The sequence below is a fragment of the Leuresthes tenuis genome, unplaced genomic scaffold (assembly GCF_036924035.1).
Source record: "Leuresthes tenuis unplaced genomic scaffold, fLeuTen1.0.hap1 SCAF_19, whole genome shotgun sequence".
In the NCBI taxonomy this organism is placed as follows: Eukaryota; Metazoa; Chordata; class Actinopteri; order Atheriniformes; family Atherinopsidae; genus Leuresthes; species Leuresthes tenuis.
The window spans coordinates 33,215,202-33,226,057 of record NW_027325373.1 but is presented as its reverse complement, the minus strand read 5'-3'; the positions used below and the strand labels follow the sequence as shown (position 1 = coordinate 33,226,057).

Here is a 10,856-nt window from a genome sequence, read left to right as displayed (position 1 = left end):
CCAAGCTTTAAGTGTTCAATAAATCATTTTATTACAATAAAAATGCATCGCAAATCATTGACAAAAGATCATTGCAATGCTTCCACAATCGCTTCACAGAGTTTCAAAGGGAAACACAAACTGCTAAAATCATCAGCTTCTCCCACATATTTACATGTATATATTACAGTAAAAACTCAGTGGATTAAAAATGAGAATAAAAGATGGAGTGACTGCAGGAAAAACTACTAAAAACTTGGATTTATATTTCCTCCACAATCAAAAAAATATCAGAACTGTTGCTTTAAACTGCATTAAGACCACAGTAGGCAAAATAAATATGTACAAGGCATCAGAATACAACACGTTACAGAATATTTGTTTCTGCGCTGCTAAAATACAACCAGCCTGTCAAAGCTTCGTGGCTTTTGTGGTAAATTACACAGCTTCGTCCTCTAGAGTCTGCTGTTCTCCCAAGAAGTGCGAAACCCGGCTTTAAGTGGTCCCTCGTGGACAGACGTTTGATTCCTCACTGACTCGTTCAGGCCCTGCGGCTGTAATCACTCACCATCTTCTTGATATGGTTCAGTTTGGACTTCAGATATTTACACCTGCGCTTCTTCACCTGATAGTCCGCAGACTGCGGGGACACAGAAAATAATGAGTATGACAAACTTGTTCTATTAGGAATATCTCAGAAGGCAATTTAAACCTCATAAGCAGGTGATTTATCTCAGATCTTATCAGATCTTGTGTCGTTTGTGATATTTTTGTGTCCACAGTGGAACAAACGCCAGCATGACGGTAAAATGACCAGCACACCACGCACCATGGTGGCAGACTGTCCTGAGGTGGCCCTGCCATGACGAGTCTGGATGTTGAAGCTTTCAAAATAACTTAAATAATGACACTTACCTTTTTAATGCTCTTTATCCTGTTGTACTCATCCAGGGCATCCTGGCGAGAAGCAAAGATGCACATTTTAACATGAAATTTCATATTTATGAAAGAAAAAGCATTCGTTAAGTTACATTAACTGATTTTCTGCTCACTTGGAGGCAACAAAACAAGCTATAATAACATTTAACATGAATCTTTTGTTATTAACAGATCCAGGAGATAATGTGAATGTATTATGTGTCATATTTGTGTCCACTGGCTTTGTTTTGGTCTCCATCAGATTCAGAGGGAATTATCCGACTCCTCAGTTGCTTAATGCTCAACTATGTTCACCAGCTAGTCTCCAATATTCAGAATTTTCTGATCACCTTCACCCCAATTAGGTGATATTCAGAGTAAGGAATAATCTAATTAAACCATGTGGAGTACACCCATCTTAATCACATTATATAGACATGAATTACACTTTAAACGCCTCATTACATCTTAACTGAGTTTTCATGTCACCTTGTGACTGTGTCACTGGTTTTCAACGTTCCAGAGTTACCGTGTACGCTCATTAAGAGCAACTTGCTGGGCTTGTTCTTTAATCAGGTCAAATTTACTCTTAAAGGCACATTTAAAACTGTTGACCAAGTGGCTGAAAACAGAATATTTCTCATATTAAATTAAAAGCACAGGAATAAAAATATGTTTTTCCCTGAGACTTGAAAACAGTCAGTGTTGAAGTCTAACATAATTTAAATTTGGGGCTACGACAGCAGATCTCTGGTCTCCTCTTAATAATGATTAAATTAGAGGGATTTAAAAGGCTGGTAAGCTTGTAAGAAGAACTAATGATACAAAGTATTAATGTGCCTTATATGCTTAAAATCAATCCTAAAATGTATGGAGGGCCAGAAAAGGGATGTATGTCATGGGGAGATGGAGGAATAAAACCATTGCTTGTTTTGGGTTTGTTCCCATAGATCAGGTTGCTTGTTTGTGCCAAAAAAATGTTATATTATATAAATATATTATACAACTAGCATAAGATCTGGCAACATCATCTGCAGTGGTGGACTACCCTCCATAACGAGTAAACAGGAATATGAGCAGAATATCACACCTGAAACTCATGTAAACGTCATCTGAACACGGCCTCATTTAGAATAAGATCAACAGTCTGAATATTGCTGCACATGTACAAATTGCCAGTTTGAGCCTGTGTTTTGCTGCTCAACACGTTGCACAAACACAGATAAAAGTCCAGAGAGTGACTCAAATCAGCGAGTAGAAAGATTCTAAAGCACACTGGAGATTAATTTCAGAGCATTTGGTTTATTAGTGTTTGGATATCTACTTCCTGGTATCTTGCTGCCAGGTTCGACTTCTCTCCACACCCACAGATTTTATTTTAAATGTCAACATGTTTCAGACTGAACATAAAGAAGAAGGAGGCGCTCTCACCAGGTACTGTGGGCTTCCCTCCGGCAGCTGATCCAGCTCTCTGTCCAGATCGGACAGGTTCTTGTTGATAGCGTCCAGCTCAGCCTGCAGGTCTTTGTACTCCTGATGGTCGCGGTCAAATTCACGCTTATAGTTGTTGCGCTCTGCCTCATTTGCTATTGGGGGATATTCCCTAAAGAAGAGAAGTGGAAATCGACACGCAACAGTCAGGATTAATCCCTTCATTGAGTAGCTCTACAGGTCCGGCTCGTGTGGATGTGTTTGATTTCTTCTGTACCCGTCAAAGTCGTTGTCTTCCAGCTCATCACCTGAGGAGTTGTAGTCAGTGTCGTAGTCCTGTCCATCAGTGCGACGAGGCCGGCCTGCACGCCTCTTTTTGGGCCGTCCTGTCGAACTTGCAACCTCTGAGGAACTGCTGTAGGGAGCCCCGTTACGCAAGGGGAGATCTTCAACAGGAAGTCTGTGTGATGAATAACAATTCAAACCTGTTATTTTACATTTACAACAAATTTCAACACCACAAGGAATACAAATCATATTTGGCAGGTTTAAAGTTGGTCTTTAATCCAGTGATGTAAGAGAAAGCAAAACACATGAAGAATTCCCTCCTTTTCCCCACATGCTGAGTGCTCTTTATCATGTTTCCTCATCACACAAAAGCATTTCATACAGTTTCAGTGTTGAAAGAAAATGTGACTCATCACTCCCCGGTTAGTTTTTTTGATTGAGGAAGTTTTATTACTTCCTTTTCACATGTAATTCAAGAATATTTGTCGTCTATGTGTGATACAGAGCACAGGAAAAATGTGCAAATATAAATATAATTACAGTATATAAGGCAGAAAAAGAGTTTCTAAGGAGCTTTAAAGTGAATATTTGGCCTGAGCTCCTTTATTCTCCAACACAGCCTGAACCCTCTTAGACAAGCTTTCAGTCATTTCTTTAAGTAGTCTTCAGGAATAGTTCTCCAGGCTTCTTGAAGGACATCCCAAAGCTCTTCTTTGGATGTTGGCTGCCTTTTGTTCCGTTCTCTGTCAGATGATCCGACGCTGCTTCAATAATGTTGAGGTCCGGGCTCTGGGGAGGATTCATCCCTCCATAAGACATGTTGCCACTGATTTTCAGTCCACTTCTTGTGTCATTTGGCATAGCTCAGCCTTTTCTCCCTGTTTCCCTTCCTTAAGAAAGGCTTCTTGACAGCCACCCTTCCATGGAGACCATTTCTGATGAGGCTTGGGCCAACAGTAGATGGATCAGCTGAAGGTCCAGATGCATCTCTCAGGTCCTGTGTCAGGTCTTTGCTGGATTTTTTCCTCTTTCTTAAGGACATCACTTTCAGATGCTGTTCATCTGCTGTAGATAGTTTTTTAGTCCTGACACTTCTTCTTTTGTCCTCCACTTGTCCAGTTTTCTCAGATGTTTTAAGGACACACTGCACACCATGCTGAGATATACCAAGTTTTCAGAAAATAGCTTTTTGAAATAACCTTGAAATACAATTTTCTGTCTGTCAAACTGTATATGTTTTTCATAGATGCAACTACAGAAATGGGAACAAATGATGTGTCTTTGTGACAGGCTGCTAGTAACAAAGTGCCTAAAGATACCATTTAAAATGGCTTCTTTGCTAAGTTGCCTGTTATGTGTCGACACAACACTGGTTCATCCCTTGAGTTGTTTATCACAGCACACGGTCTCTGTCAGTATACTCACTGGGGGGTGTAACTCACGGGTGGTTTGTCATAGTTGGTGCTTTCGTCATCCAGGTAGCTCCTGGAGCCTCGCAGCTTCTCGGGGTAGTCTGAAATTGGAACCTCTTCTGGTGGTGCAGACACATTGTTCACCTTCAGAAAAGATTCAAACAAACGTAAATTCAGTTTATTCATAATAATCCGTTTAATTCACAATAAGCAGTTTGAGCTAAGTTCTGAAACACAACTAATACAGTTTATTAACACATTTATTTCTAATATCAAATACTTATCAAATACTATCAAATAATATCAAATACTTTTGGTGCCGTTTTTTTTGCCATTACTCTTGCACTAAAAGTTCAGTTCAGTATGTGGATATATGTTGACTGAATCTCACAGAGATGCCTTTAAGTGTAACACCACCCTACATTCTCCACTTCCTGCTCCCACAGAAGACAAATGTGGTGACAAAAAACAGCCTAACTGATGGGTTTAAAACTGCAGAAACAAAATGACGGTTAAAACCCTCCTACGTGTACCTTCAAGCTGGTGCTGAATAACTGTGCGTTTGCTCTGGTGGAAATATTCCTGATCTCATCGATTCCAAAAAAGTTAAAGGTTTAAAAAAACTTTTGTTCCTTTTAAATTAAAATGTTAGTTTTTGGATCAATAGAAAAACTCCTCACTTAAATCATGATTTATTAATAGATTTACATTTATGCACAACAGGCAGACTCACTTGAATCCAGACAGAGAGGTCTTTAGTAAGCAAAATGGCTGCCTAATCTCTGGGGGCTTAGCTTGTATCCAAGACCTGCCTATGGCTGCGTTCAGGAACCCCAGGAGGGATCAAACAGGTAAAAAAGCACAGGATTTTGATTACCAACACTAGCTGTGAACCTACACTTTAAAGTAAAATTTAATTGAACAATGTGACTGAGAGAATCCCTTTGTGCACTTTTGTGGTGCAGAAGCGCCTGTCTTTTGGAATCACTGACCCACAGCGTCATGGGCGTTTGACAGAGAGCTTCCTTGAACAAACACGCAGAATCTCAGATATTTCTGGTATGACACACCTGCACGTACTTGCCCTCTGTGCGCCACAACTGAGCGACACCCTGCTGCTCACAGCAAAACAACAGTCCATAAGCAGCAGGTTTCTACAATCTCCTGGCCTCAGCACTTTCAGGCAGGTTCCCACAAGCTCCAGTAAACTCAATCTCTCTGGTTCCTAGTGTCATGTTGCTGTTGCGGTGTCATGTGTGTCCTAACTGGAAGGTTTCATGGATCGAAGCACCAGTTCAGCCCGTTCTTCCTGTTCACTGCTCTGAAGTGAACTGCAAAGACTAGTGCTGAATGCCATCGTGACTGAACAAAATGACTCACCTACTCATCGCTACTCACGCTTTTATGTTGCAAAGCACCTCTGAAAATATCAAAAAGCATGACTCATTACAAATGTGTAAATACTGACACTTAAATGCTCGAGCACACTGACAGTTGTACATCCAGGTTTGTGCTTTTGGAGCTCCTGACGATGTCAGCTAGTGACTGAAACTGTCATCTGTGAGCGGCCACACCTTGAAACCAACTGTGGATAGAAAAAGCTCACTGCTCTCCACCTCCCTCCCCCTCATAAACATGACTCTGCCACTGAACTGGTTTCACCACTTCCTCGTCACTCTCCCTTCACTGCTGGGCGAGTGACTGAGACGATTTTTCAGAAACTTTCAGATTCTGTTTGGTTAATCAGTTAATAAAGCAACAGGAAAGAAGTTTCAGATTATTACAAGCTTTTATGAGCCATAATAAAGAACATCAAGCTGATGTCATACAGTTTTTAATTTTGGATAACTGGGGGTTATTGTTTAGGTGACCAGCCTTCCCGGAAGAATCCCACTTTAACTGAGGCAGGCATACCAACCTCAGGATTGGGTTTCATATGAGCATCCCATGGGACTAACCTCAAAAATCATGTCTCAGTTTATTTATACAAAAGCATAAATGAGCATAAAAATAGAAAAAAAATAAGTAAATGATAAAACCAACAGTATTAAGATCTGATTCTTCAAAAATCCACCTAAATGCTCTGGATCAGAGCTGGCTTCCCATAAGAGAGCTGATGGACAGTCGTACCAAACAAAGTGCTGGTATTTTTGTTGTAAAATAAGTCATTTTCACTTGACCTGGCACTTTGATGATTAGTGTAAAAGAAAGGGAAATAAGTCACTGTTCAAATAATGTAAATATGCTCACTGTCCTCTGCAGACAGCTTCCAAAGGTCTCATATGAGCTACAATCTGTTGCAAAATAATCATACCTGCTCATTTTACCTTCAACCTTTTCAAGGTTTTCCAATCGCTTTAAGTGTTTTTGAGCTTTTGGGGTTAGTGGTTGTTAAATTTAAGAGATCCCGCTTTGAATATAGTTGTTTACTCTATAAAACACCATAAAATTAATGTCTCAAATGTTAATTTATCAGAACAAGAGTGCAAAAAAGTGCAACTATTAATTTTATTCAAAGCGGGTTACAAGTGAGGAACACACAGGGGGAGGTGAGGTTTGAGTATTTTGCCTGAGGACATGTCATCGTGCAGAGCCATGAGGGGAAGCCCTCCTCTAGACCATAAAACATAGAAAAGCTGCACATTCTCATCGTGAAAAGGCTGAATCCAGACACTGTTTAGCATTTTTGAGTCTTTTGAAATATGTTTAAAACAAAGTATCTTTTAATTCTTATCACCAGGTTCGACCATGCAGTCATAATTTTTGGCTGCGTTTTTGTTTTAAATGGCTTCTTTTTTAAATGAATCGTGCATTTCACAAAAATTGACTCATCCGCACTGGAAAAGGTAAGAAAGGGACTGACTTTACTGCAGCAGGTCATCAGACAATGTTCACCTTCATTCTTCTAAAATAAGGCGAACAACACCAAAAGTAGAGCAACTGAGCCAGAGAAGAGAGAAGCTGGGAAATGAGATTCACCAAGTCACCAGATGTCAAATTCTTTAACATTAGAAAGTCAACAATGTAATTGTTATCAGAGACTTGCAGAGTGTGTGGCAGCTGTTTATATTCCAGATGTTCCATGGTTTATTGGAGCATCTTTACCAAAATAAAGAACACTCTGGAAATTCTGGTTTTATCTGCTGAACCATGTTTGCTCATTCTCTACAGACTTCCTGTCATGTTCCTTTTGTTTGGTTATTTTTTTGTCTCAGTGATTTTCAGGGTTACATATCAGTTTTTGTGATCTGTATAATCTGTGTCACTCACCCATGCCTCTACATCTTGAGGTGGTGCCATTTCATCCTCGATCAACTTCACTTTCTTCCACAAAATGTTGCTCTTGCCGTAGTTTCTGATTTTCTGACGAGTCTTCAGAGCGAAGACGAGCATGATGATCAGTGCAGCAGTCACCAGGAAGCCGAACACCACTGCGATGGCCTGAAGTGGGAGATAAACCAGAGTTACAAACAGGTGTAGATTAAGGTGGAAGGAGATCCAGGTGTATTTCAGTACTCACCTCTTGTGGCTCCACCACACAGTAGTGGTAAAGGTACTGATTGACCAACATTCCTGAAGGCTGCGGCTGTTTGAACTGAGCACACAGACCTGCAATCTGATTGCCGTAAACTGACCCAGAGGACTGCGCTGTTGGGTTCACTGCCATCAGGTACACTATGGTGGCAATAAACATTAGCAGTGCTAGGATGGCACAGATGATCAACACAGCCAGGTAGAACTTCCTGCTCTCCGACAGGCTCTGGTGTGACACGACAATGATGAAGACAGCCAGGGAGAAGATGAAGACGATGGCAGCCATGGCAATCATGAACCCTTTGCCTGACCGTGGATCATTGTAGTTACCTCCGATGTTGCCATAGCCGTAATTGTTTCCAGCACCAAACCCTCCACCCCCAAAGCTGTTGTATGAGCCTCCGTAGCCCCCTCCATAGCCCCCTCCATAGCCAATGCCCCCAAATCCAGACATGGCTCCCTGACTGTCCCACGCCAGCGTGGAGGCAACACAAGCAAATATGGCCACGCACAACACGATGACGATGACGCCCATGATTTTGAGGATGCCCGGTGGGGACGTCCAGCGGTAGAAGTGCTGGAATTCGTCATCTGGATAGTAAGAATAGGCCGGCTGAGGACCAACGTTACTGTAAAGCAGAAGAATAACTTACTGTAATATCCTGGACTTCATTCCATTATTCACTCAGTGAAAGGTTTAAAAATCTCTTTTAGCAGCACATTTTTAAAAGTTTTAAACAAACAAACAGAACTAAAAACTAAAGGTTTGAGCTGGCATACACAAAGAGATTTATTGTCCACGTGTTTCAGTGGGCAGCTGTCAAATCTGATCTGTACTGAATCAGAATTTAATCAGAACTGAACAATGTGGGTGTTAATGTGAACATAGCCTACCGTTAGCGTGTACGCTCTTTTTCATTCAAACATTTCTTTAACGATAGGTTTATTGTTTTTCTTGTTACTTCAGGCACATTTTGAACAAATATAGCAGACATAAAAGAGAGACATAAAACTAAACTTTTACACTTCTGTAATGACTATGAACTGGTTTCTGTGCAACTTCTTCACAGAGGGGGCAGAAAGCAACACTCAACCCGAGTCAAGCTCTTAAACAGAGATGACGAGCTGGTAAACTTCACCAATCGCCTAATAGATGGATGGAAATTGTTAAAAATTCCAAGGTTATCACAGCTGTGATCGAAAAGCAGACAGGTCATATACGTTTCAAAGGCAGTAAAGTTTCTACATTATTCACTCTTTGTCAAAACTCTGACCATGTCAAACTGACTTTCTAAATGATGTGTCAGGCCTGCAATTACTCACTTAGAAATAATTGGGACAGTGGCTGGAACTTATTACATTGTTAGCTTGGACAGCACAGCTCTGACATAATTACACATTGAGCCCAGTGAAACTCGCATTTCTGCCATATTCCATACAGGCAGAGAAAAAACACAACCAATGTCAAAACCTCATTTAAGATCATTCAGGGATATTGTCAGCTTACATGTTCTACAGGTCTGCATTATGAACACTGAAATACTGTTTTATGGTCAAGTTATGCAATTATTGAGCCAACAAAAATGTGAAAATGAAGAAAATGTATATTCATTAAAGTATGACTGCCTACAAGAAACCATCTATAAAGCTTTCCAGATAATAATCAGGGCTCATCTAAAAGAAGTAGACTTCTAGATCACATCACCGAGCTCTCGCCAGACATGGTTTAGCCAGGTTTTGAACAACAACAAAAAAAACTTTTACACCTCTTTATCATCTGGCAGGTCATAACATTTAACAGTGAATGGTCCACCATGTCTTTTCCAATTCTGTCCATTTCCTTTTTCTTAAATATGTTATTAAAATGTACAAATCCATCGTGGAACACTTGGTTTGTCAGCCTTTTTTCAGAGTAAAGCAATCAAAACTTTGGGTTTTGGTTAACGCGTTTCTATCTAAATCGATTCACTTTTCACATATTTGTAACATGTTGGATGCAGGGCTGTAATAGTGACGCATCGGGATGTCTTTGGAGATGATCTTTTCTTGAACTCTCCTGCTCTAAACTTTAAATCAAAACATGTAAAAGTAGAAGTTGCTGAGATTGGACCGGTGGAGTTTAGAGAACAAAGAAAAGACCTGAACATGAGGCCACTGGGGATAATGAACTGAGTTTGATTGTTATCTCTCAGACCTCCTTCCCCTGAGAAAAAGGCAACAATGGACATAAACAAAATAGAAAAGATGGTTTCACCAATTAAAGTTCAACAGGTAACAAAACAAGCAACTAACAAAGAGATAATAAGTGAAGAAAAGTCAAAGTAAATGAACAGAATCTGAACATTTGTCTCAAAAACATTTTTTTTTATTGTAAAATAATAACTGCTGTAATTTAAAACACTAAAATGTGACATATTTAACCTCAGTTAAATTATCTTGGCCCTTTTTTGCTTCCGTACAAATGGAGTTAATGTACATTTGATTTATTGAATTTTGACACTTACTATCCATTATCTGCCTCATAGGGAGGTGGACTCCCGTTGGGTCTGGAAGACATCACTGTTGAACCTAATGGGCGCTGATCTGCGAAGAACAATGTGCACAAACATTTCTACCATCAGATCAGATCAGATGGTTAAACACAGCTGCAACACTGTCCTAACTTCCTGAAGCGACAAAACAAGTTTATCAACGACGTAACAAAAAAGAAGTTTCTAATATTTTAAAGAACAGAAACTGGAGGATGAATTTCTATCAGTTACTGAAGCACTTCATGTACTTTGTTCAGCTCTGTTTAAAATAGAAGTGGTTTTAAACAGGCATTTTCAGAGTCAGGTTGGAATTATAAACTCATATTAACATATTTAACAAATACTAATAAAGAAAAGAAAAAGCTCCCTTTTTATAAACATACAAAAAATAGTGGCTGCTGTTTCATTTAGAAAGCTTTTAAATGGTTTTACCTCAGCAAACATGCTTAATTTAATTGATTTAAAGCTGTAAAAAAACAAATTCTGACTCTGTTGTGGTTTTTTAGAGATTTTAAAGAATGAACTGAATATGATCTCTGTTGCTAATCCTCCGAAAGAAGACAGACACACTCACCTGCCGCTGTCTGAGTCTTCATCTGAAACGTCTCGACTGAAACTGCAGCTGCTGTGATAAACAAGCCAGACCACACCCCGATGAGCTCCGCCCCTCTCCACAGGTGTCACATTATGCAACCAGACCGGAAGTGCATACCTGGAAATGCCACTGTGAAGGTGTGTCAGGTGCCTGTGTGTAAAACAAACA

The 10,856-nt window shown here is 40.0% G+C and overlaps 2 protein-coding genes across 2 annotated transcripts in view; both read right to left on the bottom strand.

The window, feature by feature from the left end:
* The window catches only part of marveld2a (MARVEL domain containing 2a), a 100,041-nt gene that overhangs the window by 70,984 nt on the left and 18,201 nt on the right, over positions 1-10,856 (bottom strand). The window lies entirely within an intron of this gene.
* oclna (occludin a) lies at positions 7-10,197 on the bottom strand. The gene is made up of 8 exons (XM_072372401.1): positions 10,067-10,197; positions 7,549-8,191; positions 7,299-7,469; positions 4,042-4,172; positions 2,606-2,788; positions 2,329-2,500; positions 895-936; positions 7-619 (listed from the first exon to the last, which is right to left on the bottom strand). Exons 1-8 carry the CDS (start codon positions 10,117-10,119, stop codon positions 521-523), a joined length of 1,494 nt encoding a protein of 497 aa, XP_072228502.1. The 5' UTR covers positions 10,120-10,197; the 3' UTR covers positions 7-520.